This window comes from Semicossyphus pulcher, unplaced genomic scaffold, assembly GCF_022749685.1.
Source record: "Semicossyphus pulcher isolate SPU_LCO1_2020_fin unplaced genomic scaffold, fSemPul1.0.p SCAF_6, whole genome shotgun sequence".
NCBI classification, from domain to species: domain Eukaryota; kingdom Metazoa; phylum Chordata; class Actinopteri; order Labriformes; family Labridae; genus Semicossyphus; species Semicossyphus pulcher.
In genome coordinates, this window is record NW_027211737.1 from 9,072,476 (window position 1) to 9,092,569 (window position 20,094).

At 38.5% G+C, this 20,094-nt stretch overlaps 1 protein-coding gene across 1 annotated transcript; it reads left to right on the forward strand.

Annotated features, from left to right (window-relative positions):
• Positions 1–1,610: 1,610 nt before the first annotated feature.
• Positions 1,611–13,022, forward strand: lhx6b (LIM homeobox 6b). Its single transcript, XM_069682869.1, has 9 exons — positions 1,611–1,817; positions 2,453–2,583; positions 3,191–3,322; positions 3,714–3,835; positions 5,964–6,184; positions 8,113–8,213; positions 8,352–8,447; positions 10,108–10,279; positions 11,655–13,022. Exons 2-9 carry the CDS (start codon positions 2,581–2,583, stop codon positions 11,735–11,737), a joined length of 930 nt encoding a protein of 309 aa, XP_069538970.1. The 5' UTR covers positions 1,611–1,817; positions 2,453–2,580; the 3' UTR covers positions 11,738–13,022.
• The last annotated feature ends 7,072 nt before the right edge of the window (positions 13,023–20,094 follow it).

Consider the following 20,094-nt stretch of genomic DNA (forward strand, 5'->3'; position numbering starts at 1 on the left):
ATGTCGACTTATGAAGAAGACTAAACGTTCTCTTCAGGCGACTTTAACACAGCAGAAACATGTAATAACTGGAGTAAAGATAAGCAGCCACATTTAGATTATTCTCTGTTTATGTAGCACAGTTTGTATATCATCTGTAGATATATGGTGACCGTATGATAGCCAAAAATATAATTTCATGCATAAAACTCTTGTCAGATAAGAGCTGGAGGAGAATATAACTTCAAAATATTACAATTTAAACTGCAAACACATTTTGATTCAACAAATCAGAGGAGCCCGAGAGATATGTTTTATATTCTATTTGAAAATTGTATCCATAAAATCATCATACAATAAAACCACACAGTATGTGCATTAACAACGTTAACAGAAATAGTTCAAGCTTTCGCCTCCTTTGCTGCATCCTTCAAAAAAGGCCCTTCGAGGTTCATGATTGACTGTTTCATTTCAACATATGAAGTAAACATTTTTGTTAACTTCACATTTAATAAATTCCATACTCAAGTGGTATATCATAGCTCGACCTCTTTTAGTAAAAAACAATACAGTAAAAATAAATGAACTGAGCATTCGTGCTGCTATCAGCATCATAAAGCAACAATTATAACCATCGTGTGGTACAACGATCGCTTCTTGTTTTAGGAGTTTAGGACATTAACAGCCTCTGGTTAAGTCCTTACACAGAGACCGACCGCAGTTTAATTACACGCTGCTAATACATAAGACTGAATATGACCAGCTCAAATTCCTTTAATTTCCTGTGCATAAAAATAAAGACTAAATAAATGTCCCATTTGTAACTCGTGAGAAAATGTGAGAAATCTACATTTGCAGTGATATGTTTAAAATATGTTTACCAGTCACAACTGGTGTATCCATGTAATGAATAACTGATTTCATTTACCGTGTTTTGGATGTTGATGAATAAGTCCAATGCAGATCTTCCACATCTTGTTTGTAGATCAGTTTGCTCTTTTTTCAGCAAAATACACTTCATTTCAGTTCCACTGCTGATTGGATAGTAAGACAATGAGAAAAATTACACTTGATGATGAAGCTAGTTTCTAAAATCACAATAGTATACTTTCACAGAGAACAAAGACTTGATGTTTTTCTACCATCTGTTGTGTTTAAAGGAATTGATTTCTTCACAGCAAAAGGAACCATAAAATGAGCCCATCATTTAATATCCCTTTTTGATTCATCTGAATTAAAAATCATCAAATCTAATCAGGGAACACAACAAGAGAAAGCGGATTAAATAGGCTGAAAAAGATTCAACACTTTAAAAATAACTTCTATGTTACGGATGATTAGTGTTTGGGTGGCATCATTATTCTCTTTAACACCTTTTAACCTCCATTATTCTGCAATCAGCAGCGATTTCACTCAAGTGAGCAGACTAACTGCGGCCTCTCTTCAAAACCATAAATTGTAAGGTTAATTAAAACAGATTTAAGACATTTTTTACTCATTGTGCTTTTTTCTTGTGATGAATTAATGCCGTAAATGTGGCTGTGAGTCTACGAACATGAGTCCTGCTGGTCCAGTGTGCAGCATCACATCCTGTCTGACTGAGCTGGGTGTAAACTCTGAGTCGAGGCGGGGAGAAGGGACCACAGCAGCACTGGGAACTCTCTCTGGGAGGTGCCACTGGTTTGATTCCACAAAGTGAATGAAGTTGGATTATTGAAGAAAAGAGAAAAGAGGAAACAGAAGAAATGTTTCTGGGAATTATTTGGATCTTTCTCCGGTGATGCTCCGTGGAAACTTTTACTGGACGATGTGTGCGCTGCTTTGGGGAGCTTCTCCATGTATGAAGTTTCTGTTTTTTTATTCTAACAGGACATCTCTTCTTGTCTCACTGCCTCCAATATTTACACCGTAGCTGGTAATTAACATAATATTGCATTCCTGTTCATTTCGACGCCATGAAGGACAACACGGACTCCGGATTGCCACCCAAACGCAGATTTTTTGGCACTTTGTGAATGCAGCTGTAATCACACAGGGGAGCCTCAAGTGCTTAAATGGGTCCATCATGAGCACGAGACAATCAAGCTCCTTTCTGCCTCGAGATCAGCTGCAGTTTCTGCACATTGTCTGTCGTGAATAGAGCGATCTCCAATTGAGCCTCTTCACTTTGGAGATTTGTCGATTTTCGATTATACAGCTGTTGAAATTAGGATGCGGTGCTTTTTTTTCTCTTCGCTTGGTGGCTCGGTTTTAAGCTCTTTTTTTTTGATTGCCAGATGAAATTGACACTCGTGTTGCCACTTATCAAGCGAAGCATTTCAATCCAGCGCTAATTGCAGATATAGTGCCATCCTTTCTTTTCACTGCGTCTGATTGCATGGGAATACAGCCTCCCGTAGCGCACGAGGAGAATGATCGATCATATATAGAGTTTTTTTTCTTCTAATTGCATGAAAATGTCTTTTGTTGCCAGGGTTTAAATGCAGGAGAAACTGTTCTTCGTTGTTTTGGACCGGATATAGTGTGGGCTGGGGCAGAGATGCGTAATGCGCAGTGCGAGCTCCATCTTCTCTCCAAATAGGCAGCGTTCAAGACCCGAAAATGGTGAGTCATAAACATCTGGACCAGTTTGTTTTGCAACCTTTTGCTTTCTTTGTCTTATCAATCTTTATTAGGTTTCGTTTATGCTTCTTATTGCTCTCTTTGTAAACTTTGTGCACGCGGGGTAACCCTCGCAGGACTGTGGGTTTGGCGCAGGTTTAACCAGGCTGCACCTAAAGGCTCTGCGTTTGTGTTCATGGAGGACGCAGGGAGTGAAAGCCGCTAAAAGTTAATTATGCACCTTTAAAATGCGGATTAGAGTTCATACAATGCAGCATTTATAGTCTGAGATTACTATTTTTTTTTATTTTTAAATGAAACTTAACTTCAATCATCAGAACATGAGCCGATGTGTGAGCACAAAGTGAATAGTTAATGTGTAAATAAAGGCTTTATAATCACACATTAAAGTACAGCTTTTCATTTCGGTTGAAGCGTAATTTTCCTGGACTACATCCTCGAGATTCCACCTCATCACTGTTTAGGACTGAGATGTTCCACGGACTATTTTTTTCTAGTATCAGTTCTTTAAAATTAAACAAAACTCATCTGCAAGAGATGCTGAAACTTACTCTCCACTTTGGTGTAAAACCGTCTTTTTTTGACGCAGTCTAAGTCGGAGGTGAAGAAGGAGTCCGGGGAGTCCAGTCCGTCGGAGGCCGCCTGCCTCTGCTCTCCTTCGGTCGCCAAGAACCAGTGCGCGAGCTGCGGCCTGGAGATCCACGACCGCTACCTGCTCAAGGTCAGAAAACACGAGAAAGATTCCCAGTGTCAGAAAGACTCAAACGTGTCCACGAGGCGTCGAAAGGGTTTAACCTTCAAGCCCGTCTTTTGATTTGCTCATAGCTTTTATTTTGTCATTTATATTTGTATTTACACACAATTGATCTCAATAGAATCAGCGCAGAATAAATGTGATTATTTTGCGCATGCATTACAAATGTCTTAAATCTAATGACGTCATTCGCATCAGGCTTTTTCCTCTTCTTTCATTTATAGAAGAACAGAAAATAAATTATTGTTTGGGAAGTTTTTAATTCGGTTTAAGTCAAATGAGATGTATGGCAGATTGTTAAACCAGACGTGCATCAGTAAGTGATTGTGTTTGTATTAATGATCGTTTATCTTCACAGGTGAACAACCTGAACTGGCACGTGGGCTGTTTGGAGTGTTCAGTGTGCAGAGCGTCTCTGCGCCAACACAACAGCTGCTACGTCAAAAACAAAGAGATCTACTGCAAACTGGATTATTTCAGGTAAGAGCACGATTTAGTTTATTTGTTCTGCTGTTGTTTGTTTGAGAAGTTCTGACTTGTGTATTTATTTTTTTCGCCACAAGCATTTTTTAAAAAGTTTTTACAGCCTTTGATTTTAGTTGTTTATCAGCGAAATTAAATTAATCAACAATAAAAGTCAAACTTGATCATTTTGAAGGGTAATTTAGCTCTAATGAAGCAACTGCTTTGAAAACAAGATGTTATCATTTCAAAATAAAGCCTGTTTATTATTCTAGCAGGTTAGGCCCAAAAAAATCATTTGAATGGGCTTAATTCACATTTATCGACGACGTTAACGATAATAATGAATTAAGTCATTCGAGAGTTTGTTTTTTTAATATTTAATTTACTTAAAAGTGTATTTATTTTTTCTCCCTGGTCGCTTTGTTTCGCTGTTTGTTTGGCCGAATTTATTCTGAAACATAAACTGCAAGTCGTCCGCGCAACAAAAACTTCAAGGTTCTTCCTTTGAATCTCGAGGCAAATTAATTAAACTGCAAATGTCACGTTTGAGAACAAAGGAATGAACAAATAATATCATAGAAAAAAACTGAAATTAAAAATACGACGGGACTGTTTTTGTGTTTTATCTTCCTGCATGATACTATCATTCAGTCACTTAAATTATTGTTAATGATTCATGATGATTTTGACTTTATATTTAAAGATCATTCTGTCTGTTATTTTTTAAGTCGTGCAGACAGACATGACTGCATATAATCAATACTATCTGGGAACCCAGAACTGATTTGACGTGTCTCATGAGATTTTAAAGCTTTCTACTTTACAAATAGATATAATTAATTTCCACTAAACGGTTTAATGATGTCCGATGGCTTAAATAATATTTAGTTAAATAGATCATTGAACATAATTTGGTTTAATTAAATAAAGAGTGTTTTTCCAGCTAATTGATCCTTGCTCTCCGAGGTTAACTTTGGCCTCAAGTAAAACAAGATTTGGCTGCTCAGCCTGATTTCCTCAGTGAGAAACATGTTCTGCATCATGGTCCATGATGAGTCTTTACGTCTACATGATCTTTTCAGCAGATCTGTCACAGAAACCAGCAAAACCGTGTTTTTAAATTAATTCTCAGGAGTGTGAACAGATAGAAGTACTGACACAGGCAGTCAGAGCAGCAGCCTGAGAGTCACATCACATCAGGGAGCAAACAGATGGATTACTTCCCTGAACGTCACACTGCACGTCAGTGGGGTTTCTTTATTTTATTGATTGCAGATTTGTGAGTTTTCTCCACTAATTTCGTAGATTACCTGCATTATACGCTCATTTTATGAACCTGTCTCATAGAGGGACCCTGCAGGAAATCTAGTTTGAAGGTGCGTCTTGTTTGGTGGAGCAGCTTTCATTATAAAGTTGCCTTTATTCGAATTATTCCAATAACATGAGCAGGGCGGTGTTTCCTCCGGTGCATCTGCAGCTCACTTTTTCAAAATCACACTTTTCTTCTACTATTATTGTATTAAAATCATACAAAAGGGTGTCTTCTTACTGCAGCTAGCAACGACCATGTTAGAGAAGGTCGAATTTTAAAAACGTCCAGGTTGCCTTCAGTCTCAGTTCAGGGCACGCTGCAGTAAACACAAACAGCAGTGAGTTACTCGTTTACTCCTGTTCCCTGGGTTTTACCTACCAGGCTGCATACAGCTATGGAGGAACTTTTAATGATTTAATTGTAACAAAAAGACACTGTAAATAAAAATAGAAATCAAAGACAAGCCATTAAAGAAAAATGGTTATAATACACATGCAGCTGTGTTTCTTTCACTCCTGAGATGAAGAATGACTGTTCAAAACTTCCTGCCACAAAAGAAGAACAATAACACTACTGTGCACTGATATTATACAAGCCATACAAAATGACATGGCAGTCATGTCACATAGAAGTTGTATTGAAATAAAGTAAAGCAGAAGAAAAAATACAACTGTAGGATGCTGTGTAGCTGTAATATGAAGGTAAAAATAAACAAATATTGAACCAAGCTTGGTTTGCACATACTCCGTATTAAAACCTTCTCCACACCTTTAAACAGGTCTCAGTGACCCTGCAGTCGATCTTCACCTTCCTGTCTCCTCAACCTCACAGTAGGTTCGGCACTAAGTGCGCTCAGTGTGGCCGGCAGGTGTTCTCCAGCGACTGGGTGCGGCGGGCTCGGGGCAGCGTGTACCACCTGGCCTGCTTCGCCTGTTTCTCCTGTAAGAGGCAGCTGTCCACCGGGGAGGAGTTCGGCCTGGTGGAGGGCAGGGTGCTCTGCCGCAGCCACTACGACATCATGCTGGACAACCTGCGCAGGGCTGCAGAGAACGGTAAGAGAACGTCTGATGGTGTCTGATGAACTGGTGTAGACTCAGAAAGAAAAGAAGCGAATTATCTAACAACACTTGATCACTTCAGATCCAAAGTGTCTGATTCTCCCTTTAAGGGGCCCGTTTCTTTTGAATGGATATTCTCATATTTTTATGGGTTTCACATTTTTGGATGTTTATTGTTCACAGTGAAAAAAGTGAAAACTGCATAATTCCATGTTTTTCCAGAATGACATGTTTAAAATGGCGCCCTCTAAAATGGGCCATTCAGAACAGCTGCAGGTTTCTACATAGAACCTTGCTTTCGCTGAAATTGACCAATAGTCATTCACCGTCATTCCCCTCAGGCTGCCTTCTTGCACAAGCTTGTAGTCAAGTCGTTGTCAAGATTTTCCCTTACCATCCGATACCTCCTGGCGATTCTGGCTCGTACATACGTATAGGCCAAGTAACCGATCCTAGAGCAGCCATGTTTTCTAGAATTTAGACAGTGCAGTGCGGCCACTCCCCCACGTGGGATGGCACACGTTGGGGAGGGGCTATGTGGTCACTCCAAATACTGTCAGCAAATCGTGGCTTAGGTCTGACCTTTGAAGGGCAAAACAGCTTGTTCGTTTCAGGAGGAAGGAGAGGCTAAGAAAAATAACTAAATTAAAATATGTCTACAATTTTTGAAACAGAACATACTTTACCAATGTGATTTAAATACACATTAGAATGATTAGAATTGATTGCACAGCTAAAATATGTCCCCTTTAAGTCTCCCCTAAGGTAGCTTTACTCAAACTGGAGGACAACATCACAGATAAATTATGCGTCTGTTGCATCACATAACTCACTTATTGAGTAAAATATCAAAATACAAGGAACATTTTTCCATTGTTTTATGCATCAGAACATAATTTGTTTTAATTCTGGAGTTCCTGCTGCTTTATCATGGATTCAACAAGAAAATAAAGATCAATGGTAAAAATAAAAGATCTGGGGGTTTGTACAGTGTTTGTCCCCCTAACATGAGGTTAAATATGGACCTGTTGTAAGGGTAAGTTAAGTGAACTTTGACTTTAAAAACAGAAGAGGCCAAAGCACAAACATTCTTCACAGTAGAAGTACAGAATCAGGTAAAAGTGAAAGCTTTGACTCAGCTAATTTATCGAAGTAAAAGTGAAAGTACAGACTTAGAAGTGTATATAAGAAGTAGTCCTCTGAAGGTCATTTGTAACTGCTTTTTCTTTGCAAAGCAAACTGAACCTCACGTCATATTTGGAAGAGGATTGAAATTTAATCTTTTAACTTCAAAGCAAATTTTAAAAAAATGTACATCATACAAATCAGTTATTGTCTCATCTATTTAAATTGGAATCAGTCTTTATGTTGGGAAAGTAGATATAAAATAAAAATAATCTTTAATCCCCCTCAAACCTATTATAACTAAAGTAGAAAGTACAGATAATTGTGTTGTAATGTAGGGGGTTAAAGTAAAATGCTTTCAGTAAAATAAATGCTCAAGTACAGATAAAACTCTACTTAAGTACAGTAACAAGGTATTTGTACTTAGTTACTTCTCATCTGTAAGAAGACAAAAGGCTAAAGGGAGAGAGGTAGAAACAGAAAGCAGAAGTCCAGCATGGTTTACTTTGATCCTTAAATCCATATTGACCATACATTTTCCCACAGATAGTATCTCCTGTAGTGTTAGGCTGCTCTCTCTGCTGTGCTTGTAGTGAGGGGAATCGTGGGCCGTCATGGTATAAATACTTTGGACTGTGCGGTTGTTGGCAAGAAAGCATCTTAATTATGTTGCAGTTTGTTTGGACAAATGTTCTTGTCTTGTTGCAGCTCGAGTCTGTGTCAGAAAACTGGACTGTAAACTCATAACTGAGCTGTTTTGTGTAACTTCACAGTGTTGTGATTGTTTTCTCTTAAAGGGACAGGACTGACTCTGGAGGGAGCACTGCCCTCTGATCAGGACTGCCAACCAAAACCAGCCAAGAGAGCGCGCACGTCATTCACCGCCGAGCAGCTGCAGGTACACTCTGCTCTTACGTGAGTGTGTGTGTGTGTGTGTGTGTGTGTGTGTGTGTGTGTGTGTTTGTGTGTGTGTGTGTGTGTGCGCGTGCAGTATTACCTGTTGCTTCATAGTGTACTTATATATGTGTGGGTTCAGGTGATGCAGTCTCAGTTCGCTCAGGACAACAACCCTGACGCTCAGACGCTCCAGAAGCTGGCAGAGATGACAGGACTGAGCAGGCGAGTCATACAGGTAGGAAGGGATGACGCTTAGGATTGATTATCCCAGCTGGGGGTTGAGACCATTTTACAGGGTTGTTGGGAGACAAAAAAAAAAGATAAATATACTATTTACTTTGGACTTTAATCATCTGTTTTGTTTTTGTCGCTTCTCGTGTTATTAGGATGCCTCAAGCCGTAAGAAGAGCTTAGTAACCACACATATATACGATGCAATAAATGAGCTTTTAAAGAATTATTCAGTGTTTAATACTCGCATAAGGTTTTTTAAAAGCTGGATAATTTTTTAGTTGACATTTTTTCTCTCAATAAATCAATAATCGCTAAAAATTCACTTAGACTTGCTTGTTACCTTAAAATTAAGTGTTGTCTGACAGTGAAGCGATTGTCCTTCTGTAATTGCCTGATTCAAATGATTTATTAAGACCGCAGAAGTCAGAGTATTTGAAAAGAAAAAGGCTTGCGGGCTTCAGATTTAGATGATTTTAAGCAAAAAACCTCTAAAACTAACTCTCTAATTAAACCCTGACAGATTCAGGTATTTGAGAGCAACCAGCAGTTCCCTACTTAAACGTAAGACTGTTTGATTTAAGGTTTAACAGACCAACACCCGACTCAGCTGGGATTCTGCCTACGATTTATGTGAGGCTGAGGCACAAAGAGATTTGTCTAACACACCTTCAATTTAATATCATTAGGCCTGGTCTGTATGGACAAAATCAATTATTAAACTTGGTTGTAACTCTTCTTCGCATGTTGCTGTTCTAGGGATCCGAGCAACAGCTGATCTTTAGTTTTGGTTGGGTCCTATTCTCCCTAACAGGAAATGAGGAGGTCCACTAAACAGTGTCTTCTCCATTATGTGGTTATGATGCTATTTTTATTAACATTACTCACAGTCTAGGCTTTGACCTTTGACCTCTGTGAAGTCAGAAAAAAAAGACATTGCTTGATTTAAGTAAAACTTTACTTAAAGTTACTTAGTTTGGTGTTGCACTTTTGCCTGTGTTATTTGTTACTCATGACGCCGTTGTAAACTCTATAGTTTCTGTGTAAATAAAAAAGTCCTTAAAATGAGTAAACCTGCATCGAAAATGTTACATCGGTAAAAGTATGCAAGTATAATCAGGAAAACGTAGTTAAGTTTTAAAAGAAAAGTTTTTAAGGGAAAAAAAATGTCCCTCTTGTCTGTTCTTTATTATACATAATTTGATATAAAATGTATTGGATTCAGGTGGAGGTCATTTAAAACCATTGGACTTCCACTAGTAATTATTTTCATAATAGATTTAAAAAAACAATATCCTGTTATTACACCACTGTCTAAATGTATATAATTCACAGTAATTCAAGGCTGCAATTAATCACAAGAAATAAATCTACATTTTCAAGTTGTCCTGATTATTCTGATGAAGGAATTACCTCAAATTTGCAAAACAATTATACCTGAAGCTATTAGAGGTTTTGACAGAGACAGAACTGAACCTAGAAAAGTAAACACAGCTCTGTTGGCGACTGCAAAGGTTAAACTGAGGCGTAAAGGCTCTTGCACCAGTGTGACTAAACTTACAAATAAACAAATGGGGTTTGGTGAGAACATACCATTGCTTACATTTTACACAGCCTACATTTACCCAGTTTGTTGCGTCTTCACGTCCTCTGTTTTCCACCAGGTTTGGTTTCAGAACTGCCGAGCGCGACACAAAAAGCAGCCTCCTCAGAGCGGCTTCTCTCAGAGCGCTCCGCTGTCCAGGATGCCTCCATCGCTGCCAGACGACATTCACTATTCACCGTTCAGCAGCCCGGACCGACCACATCTCCTGGCCCTGCACGGATACCTGGACAGTGAGTGTCAGGACACCATTAATTTCAGTCTATTTAATCATCTTACGGACATTGTGACTCCCTAATAAGCCGTCTGTAGTGTGTTTATATTAAATCAAGATTGAAAGATGGGATTTGTTGTATGCAATATGTGTGACTAATTACATTTACTGCAATTATCTGAGGTAGTTATACTGTTCTTGAGTATAATATAAAGTAATATCAAGTATAAAAGAATATAAACATTAAATTAGTTCAAGTGTCATGTCCAATTACAACTGTAAAACGCTACTTACACATCAACAAGTCAGTGATAATAATCCAATTATTTAATATGCAGAAGTTTAACACTCATGGGGTGTATTTTCCTGCGTCATAAGTTATTTTACGTTAATACTTTTACTTTTAATATATATTGTTTTTGATACCATAACAAAATGATACTTCTGTTCTTCAGTAATCCATCAAGTAAGGGACTTATTTGCATAATGGAGTATCTTATAAAGGCAGTAATGCAACTTTTAACTAATTATGAAGTAAATAATACAATATCTCCCTCCAACCTGTGTATAATTACAATTAATAGTAATAATTGCAATAATAGGATGGATTGGAGGACTAGAATAATTATATAATAACATTATGGAGGATCAAAATGAGCTGCAAAAATTAGAAATGTTTGCAAGAAATATTTACATTTATTAAAAGTAAGTTCCTAATTGTCAGTACATTAACTAGTGACATACACATACAGAATAGCACAGCCATTTTTTTTAGGAAAACTATACAATACATCCATTATCTATGCCGCTTATCCTGTTGCGGGGGCGCTTGAGCCAATTCAAGCTGTCATTGGGTGAGAGGCGGGGTACACCATGGACTGAACGGCAGTTGTCAGGGACAGCATGCAAACTCCACACAGAAAGGCCCCCTATGTATTTGAACTAGGAACCTTTAGGTTGCGAGGCAACAGCGCTAACCACTGTGCAGCCCTATAAAATACATTGACATACGTAATCGAATGCAATATTCAAATTAGCACAGCATAAAAGGAATTTGCTGCTCCTGATCCTCCTTCCTCTTTTCCCTGTTTAAGGCTTCCTGGGGAGGGTTTTTCATGCTTCATAGCAAAGTTGTTTGTTCAGCTGATTTTACTGCATAAAAAATGTGATTGCGGTAAGTGTTGAAGGCCCAAGAATTATGCATTATGACTTTAACCTGGATCACTTTTCTCCACATTGGTTTATTACTGCAGACAAAAATCTGCCTTTGTAGCTTCACTCATCATTTGGACACATTAGGAGTTGTTACCCTTCATCAGCAGCATGTTCTTGTTTAATTTACAGCAACATGCTCACAAACTCATGTCGTTTCTCTTCTCTTCTTCTTCGTGCAGCTCATCCCTTCTCCGTCCTCGCTGCTCCAGGCCACTTGACCCACCCGTCCATCTCGTTACCACAGCTTCCAATCAGCCGCTGACCTCCTGCATCTGCTCTCCCGTCCTCACCGCTCTGATGTTGTGAAATTAAAATCCTGTGGGACGTACCGTCAGTAATCTGCACAGTTTGGGAGTTTAATCCCCGGCAGGCAGCAGGGACCTCCACGTTCTGTTTTCAATCAAGTTGGATTCTTCGCTGTGAGGCTGCTGAGCTGAACTCCACTTTTAAAAGACTGCAGGCGATTAGAGGAAAGTCCGACCTCCGCGCCAAGATGGGACTTTATACATTCTGTTTTTTTTACGATGCAGAGAAGAAAACCACTTATTTAATTTTCCTCTTTTTGACGGGACACAAAAAGTTGCATCAGGTCAGGAGTTTTTTCCTCTTGTTTACCCGCCCATGCATGGTGTTTTAATTGTGCTGCTGCAGTATGAAAAAAAGGAGTTTTGTAGCAGTGTTACAGTAAAACCTCAGCATTTTTTTATGTATTGTGATGAGCACATTTGCAGCTTTACTGTTGTTCGTTGTTGTGTTGTCAGAAAATGGAAACTCTTATTTATTCAGAACAAAACTTCACTTTTAAAAAGCACTTTTAAATGTGTCTCGACGTGGAATATTTCAGTGATTGTACATTGTAAATACTGCTACCGTTTAATAAAAATGTATCAGAGCTGTTATGGAAATGTTTGAATAATTATGAGCTGAGGTTGATTAATTCATGCAGACGGCAAGAAGGGGGGTGTTTTTTGAATGTGTGTGTGTGTGGCTGAAAATGTCAGGACAAACACACATTTTCAAAAACAGAGCATTACAGAGGCACTCCTCTCCACAGGACGCTCATTATATCAGGTCTCTATATTTACACTAAAAGCTTTAAAAATCAAAAGCCGCCTGTCAAAGGTCAAGTACCTGCAGTAACCCATTATTAAGAGCAATATCCTGCACATCATCTTCAATTTACTTTCTGTACTTAACAGGAAATGTGATCAATCGTACTGTGAAAAGGATTATTCACTCACAGCGTGGCCATTGATCAGACAGTTTGTTGGCTCTTTGAGGCCCTTAAACACAGATCATCTACAGTGGTTACATTGATTGACAGCACTTAAGGGGCTGAAATTGGGAGAATGAATGGTCTACTTTGAGTTAAAGGATATCATTACATCTGGATTTAACAAACTGGATCAATTATACATTTTTTTACCACTGTAATAAATCTGTGATTGTGGCACGCCACCTTCTAATTTTCAACATTTTGTGTAATTGTGTGGCTAGGAGACAAATTGATGCTTAACAGTTTAGGCAAATGTGATGATAATATATAGCTCAGTAGGCCTATTGATTGTTTGCACACATTGCACACACATGACATACACAAACATGTTTAGTAAAGATATCTACAATTAAGCTCAACATTTTAGGAAAAAACACCATTTTGCTTTCTCACAGTCAGATGAAAAAATACTGCTCCATCTGTCTGTTAAATATAGGGCAAAAGCTAGCAGACAGTTAGCTTAGCTAAGCAGTGAGACTTGAAGCAAGTGGAGACAGCTAGCATAGCTCTATACAAAGTTAGGTCTACAATTCATTAATCTTTATAATCTCCTGGAAAGCCCTAAAATGAACATGGTTCAATAAAATGGCAAACTTTAATTTTTACTGTCTTGGACAAAGCTAGTCTAGCTAGTTCCCCAATGGTTCCATTCCTTCTACTATGCTAAGCTAACAGGCTACAGGCCCTAGCTTCATATTTGGACACAAAACATATTACGTTAGTTATTGTTTAACAGGGAAGAAAATCTTGTAAACCTGTGATGTGCTTATATTATTTGAAATATATCTTTGGTATTTGGCAATAAGACCACACAAGCTGATTCATCCAGCTCTTGATATTAGTAGTGTGATTATTACTGAGCTTAATTGGCAGATTCTCTTATAGTCCCCAAAAGCTCATGGTGAACACTTTATCATCTGTATTCCCTTTTCTGTTTTGTTTTCATTATGGTCAATATACTGGAGTTCCCTCTGATCCATAAAAAGCCTGAAGTGTATCATTATACTGCATAGTACAATGTGTCCACAGCATGAGTGGGAGCACACTCAGCTGCCACTTCTCAAGTCTGTTGGATTGCAAGTGATAGATAGCAAGTGAAGCTAGTTAACCTTTTGTATCTCCCTCAGTGACTGCTGTTGATTGATTGAAACAGACTGAATCTGTGATCATGACTACAGCAATGCAATGACAGAGCTTTGGTCTTAGCTGTTGTTGTGACTGTGGTTATGATCATGGTTGACACGTGTTGTGTATTATAACACTGACTCCAAGAGGCTGTGTGTGTGCATTGAGTCCCCATGTTTATTTGGGTGGCAGAGCATTGTAGTGGAGCTACTGCTTTCCTGAACTCCTGGGGTGTACTGGTGCACATATGTCGTACTTGTAAGAAAATGCAAAATGCAAGTTAATCTGGAACCTCTTAAGAGCAAGATGTCTCAAGTGATAAGCTGCTAGACTAGGCAGCTAAGAGAAACATCCTGTTCATATAGATTCAAGGTCAGCATAATACGCAGACATTTGGCACAACGAGATTTAGTAGCCAACACTTGCCATTTATACTTAATGTGAACAACAATCCATTCCATCTAATACTGATGCATTAGCAGATTCAGTGTGTTGTTCAATGCCAACGGCCATCTTGGTTGTTTACTAAAAAGTCTCATCAAAACTACTCTGTCAGTCCTCAAATCAAACCTGCTCTATATTAGATAACACTTGTTAATTGCCTGACCAAAGTCATGTTGGTTGGAAATGTGGGACCAGAACTGCCAGAGCAAAAAAACCAAAAGTTTAAGGATATTTCTGGTTCCCAGGTTAAACCAAGAATATAAAAAAAAAAATAGGTAAGACTATATAACTCTTATCTTGAACCCAAAAAAGACAAAGCAAAACAATAAAGCACCATTAGCAGAATTTCTTTCAATTCAATTAAATGTCTTAATTCAAGGAAGAGAAGAAGAGAGATAAAAGAAAAACTGTTCGTCAAAAACTCCAGTCCGCCTTATACATTTTAAACACATAATCAAAATAATAATAATAATAATAAAGTGCCACAACAATCAGTTCAGGTGTTAAACAACATTTCAGTAAGATGAAATTGCGAAAAGGCTAAGAAAAAGAAAAAGAAAAAGAAAAAGAAAAAGAAAAAGAAAAAGAAAAATGCAATGCTCACGGATAGTACCTCAGTTAAGAGAGACCCCAGTCCACTGGGGACTGACATCCGGTATGTGTTTTCCGCCGATTCGTCAGTTGGTCTGAATGTGGCGGCCGCTGTAACTTCCAAAAAGATGGACATTATCCAAAAGTTGCAGTTTTTCCAGTGTAAAATGAAGGCACGGAATAAAAAAAACAAAAACAAGCTAAAACCGAAAAGGAAGGAATACGGATGCTCAGCACGCTCTGCTTACAAGACGTTTGCCTCTTCGCAGCCTGCCGCCATCTTGGATTTCGGCGTCAGTTAAGATTGAAGTGGCGGTACAGGTGGAGGTGTGTCGGCGTTTCAGTAATTAATATCAGTTATGTAATTAACCAATGACATCAAAGGTAGGATCACTTACATTTATGATATTTCATATATTTTTTGTTTTTTTATTTATTCTTTATTTCCTTTGTGTAGACCTGAAGTACAGTATTACACCCTGATGTTTCATATTCCGGTACAGTAGATGGCGGTATGCACCTTTTAGCGTTGGTTGCAATCCACCATAATCTCAGAGAAGAAGAAGGAGAAGCAAACGGCTCAATTACAACTGTAGTAGTGATGGTACGCAACAAAACAGTGCGTTCCATTTGTACTATTGAGCTTTTATGGGGTGCTGAAAGCAGGAGGGGCAGGGCTAGCTGTTCGGCTAAGCTAGGTGCTGCTAGCTATGAATTTATGCTTATGGACAGATTATGAGTGTGTGTGAAAATGAATAGGCAAATTTCCCTTCATGAGAAACTATTCCTTTAGGGATTAAAGGTAGAATAAAATTACTCTTCAGGTCGCTTTTTATGTGTTTGGTTTTCTGGTTTGATTAAAAACGTTAGGAACAAAAATCTAGTTTCAGTTTGAAATGCAGAAAGAGTGGGATCACAACTTTATGATCCAGTTTCAAGTAACATTAGTGTGTCTCCTTGTGGAGGAGCATGAATGTCATGACAATTTGACCCACACTGCCTTTACATAGAGAGCAGAACTGCAGCAGATTAAGAACAGAGATTTAATTAAAGATGCCCAAACGTTGACTGGACCAGGTGTGCGTGAGTGTCTGTATCATGTCTGGTTTTTAGATACATGTATGCGTGTGTTTGTGTAGGAGTGTATTGTATATCTGTGTGAGAGTGAGTGCGCTCATTCTTTCCAAACTTAACCTTTAAATCAAACTTTTTTCTTCCCCCAATCAATCACTTTCAATCAAATCAATTTAGGAGAAGAAAACCTGCTCAGGAAAGCGATGCTCCTCCTTGTGAAATCTGAGAACAAAAGCTGGTTTCATGCTGAGCAGAGAGATGATTATCAAGCTGACACAGTTTGGGCCACCTGCCAGCACTACACTGTAAAAACCCACATTTCTTCCCCATTTAAGTCCCTCTCAGATACAAGGCAGCGTTTAGGCATGTCTCTCTCCATGCACAAGCATCCCTGAGCATTTAAGCCGCCCCGTTTTGTCATCATGTCATGCGTCCGCCTCAGTGATTGGCAGCTTCAAGTGGTTGCAGATGAAAGCGGGCCCCCCATGCTAATGAATAGGCCCCTGATTGCAGAGCCGCTCGCTCTCTGAATTACAGCGTCGCCCGCCTAATGAGCAGATACACTGCAGTGCCCCTCATCTCTGCGTATTCACATCTCTCTCCTTCTCGCTGATGAGCTCTCCCCCTGCACAACAGTCAACAAAACCTCTGTGGAAGATTGCAGCGTGGCCCGTCTTCATCAGCACCCTCCTCCTCCTCCTCCTTGAGTTTATTTCAGATGCTGCCATATGCTGGCAGGGTCTTGTAATTTTTTGAGTTTTTTTCCCTGCTGTACTTGAGGATATTATTTGACTGTACTGATGGTGCCATGCAAAGTATCTGAATAGCTGATGAGCCTGATAATATCGTAGTTTCAACCAGTAAATCAAAGCACTTGGTTAATAAATTATAAAAGGTGTTATAAAAAAATCTATATATAATAACTTCTGCTGTACCACTAGACTGACTTTATAGCAGCAATCAGATGACCAAAGATGGCTTCCACAGTATGTTGCCGTTCATTGTTTCCTATTAATTATCAGTATTACAGTCCGTTTACCTGCAACACCAGTTGTCACACAAATTTCTTTGCAGACTGCACATATTTTACTGTAACTCTGTGTGCTTCTCCTATTCTATATTTTGACTGTTATGCACCACAAAGCCAAAGAAAATGCTTTTACTTTGTTCCTGATTTCCTATTGTGACCCTGTAAGCACAGAAAGTATGATAGAATACTGCGTGACCATTTAAAGAGTGAAATATTCATCAGGAAACCCAAGTTTTCAGTTATTATAGCAAGGCAAACAATAACCAACTTAACATTTTAAAATGTGACAGGATAAGAACTGTTGTCTGCACCTGTCTGAACCACAGTGCAGGTAGAAGTTTTTATAAAACTGTTTTGTAACCAAAAACTACTTTGCATAGAGAGACTGAAATGTCTCTACATGCCAAACCAGTGTGCTGATCACCTTCTGAAACCAAAACCACGACAGCTGAAGTGTAAGGTTTGGATTAAACTGCGCTTTTCTGCTCTAATGTGAACTGCAAACATTAGCATGCTCAGCTAACCAGCTACAATATTGTTTTTATTACTATTAATATGATTTTTGACCAGCTACAGCAAGCATGGAAGCAGCAGGGTGCAAAAACATAGTGAATAATACCATATACATAGGATAACATTATGTAAAAAGCAAAGCCCAAGGTGTTACTACAGAACTGTTAATAGGAGCAGTAGTGGCTAACACTACAGCCAAACTTGCAGGGAAGGTAATTGTTAAGTTTAGCGTTTAATTAGTTGTAAACTTAACTTAACTTTTGTCTTTCTTTCCTGTAGTTTCCAAGCTTTCTCTCAACCCATAAAATGTGCCATCCAGCTTGCAAATGCTTTGTGAGTTTTCCATGAAAATTTCTGGGAGCACTTAAAGCATCATATCTAAATTTAATGTCATCCATGAGCTGTTTGGTGACACAAGAGAAAACCAGACATTTGAGCTCCTCTCAGACGGAGTGTGACTAAATCTGTCGGTCAGAAACTAAACTATCTGAGGCCTCAGAGCAGGAACACATCAACACACAGCGTGATGGTCAACATGACATGAGCGGACATTTTTAGGTCAAACATCCTTTTTTTAGGCAAACTGGACCACAATGAATTGACATTGTGGCTACGGGTGTTTTGTTTGAATGTGGATATTGCACAGGCTCGCTATTTAAACCCTGACTAAAAATACAACTCAACTGAATTCAGCATCAAGTTTCTAAACAAAGACAAAACAAAGCGAAATGAATCTCTCAGACTCTGGACTGTACATAGTGTGCAGTAGAATTTCAGGGAAATAAACAGAGAAACTTTGTTCGAAGCTGTGACTTGTACAGTAGCACACACGGGCAGGAGCAGGAACGACAGGAGGAAATAGCTGAAACATATGATTCACTTCACCCAGGCTGACGGCCAACCGTGCACTGTGCAAAAATAAACACGGGACTCCACGGCAGGTTCCCAGAATGTGTTTATTTTGGGGGGGACGAGAACAGCTTTTGAAATATCCCAGCAGTATCCCAGTTTGATTTATAAAAAGCTGCAGCAGAATCTAAATCACTGTATGAGGCTGTATGAAGTAGTGACGCCTCTTAATGCATGCAAGGAACAGATGGTGGCGCTACATTTCTATTATTAAATATAACCGTCATCTTTTACCTGAAGTCTTTGAGCTGTGTGGTGCACAGCAACACATCAGTAGATAGACAGAATTCATGGTTTTCATGTCAATTGATCACGACCCAAATATGTTTTGTTTTTTTTTGTTTGAGGGGATTAAACAGTTTGTATCATCTTTGGAAAATCATAACATCTGCTGCTTTTCTACTGGATACTAGATTCTACATTATATGGAACTTAGAGAGCATGATCATTTGTAAGAGTGATGAATTTATTTCTACATCAGTCTTGATTGTTTTAGGTATGTAATTCTTTATACATAACTTACATGACATAAGTCTTTTTTTTTTTTTTTACTTGCATGTTGGAACAAGGAGTAGGTCAAGAAGAAGCATCAGCATGGTGAGTTCCTGTTGAGCACAAGCTACACGATGTAGTTTGTATTTTTGTCCACAAGGTGGCGATACTTCCATACTTCCTAATATAGTGGATTGTGAAAATCAGGGTTACGAATAAATGCTTCCTCTACAGTAATCTACTGATATATGCAAAAATCAGTCACAGATACATATATAAGGGGCATGAAAAGAGATATTACTTCAAAAAGGATACAAGCTATACACAGTGGTGGAAGAAGTTTTACTACTTTTAAGTTAAAGTCTTCCATTTAAAATTTTACTTCAGGAAAATGACTAAAGTATTTGCATCAAAATAAACTTAATGACAAAAAAAGTAATAGCCTTAAATATGGAAAATGCATGTAATATTTAATCGTGATTACTGTAATGTTGCAGATGGTAGAGGAGAGGCTTATTTATTTTACTATCTATTCTGCTGGTTGCTTCAGAATTTCATCAACAGAGTCTTATCTTCATGCATAAAAATACATCATAGTTTATTTGTTGATTATAGTTTGTATTATCGAACTGAATCTGCAGATTAACTAAAGATATTAAATCAAGTCAAAAGTACAATAATACCTCAGAATTCTAGTGGAGTAATGCAGCAGGAAATTAAGCAATACCTAAGTTAATTTGCATTTAAATTGCATTTGCATGTATTGTTTTAATGGCAGTTTGGATTGCCACAAACACCCATCACAATATTCCAGCTAATTAATACCACCCTTAAAATGAGAGAAGATGTTATGGCGCTTTTGTTGGGACTTTGTTGGACTTGGTTCAGCCTCATCATGGACAGATGGATAGAGTTAAGGTATTCATGTTATTGTGTCTTGTATGCCACAAAAAACAGACAGGTTAAATCTTTTGGATTAAGATTACAAACAGCACAAATGAAACTTTTCGTACTGAACTGTCCAAAAGTGTGATCAAGCAACTTGCAACTCTGAAATGAAACCTTCTTAAGTTGCTGTTAAAGTCTCTATTTGATCATGTGGATGATTGTAGACGTGGTTTTTGGTGGTTGCGTGAGTGTGAAGGCCAGGGGCTGGGTGGGGTTG

Coding starts and splice junctions, on each gene's coding strand:
- lhx6b (XM_069682869.1), top strand. Junction 8,448..10,107: donor TGAGCAGGCGAGTCATACAG/GTAGGAAGGGAT, acceptor GTTTTCCACCAG/GTTTGGTTTCAGAACTGCCG. Junction 10,280..11,654: donor CCTGCACGGATACCTGGACA/GTGAGTGTCAGG, acceptor TTCTTCGTGCAG/CTCATCCCTTCTCCGTCCTC.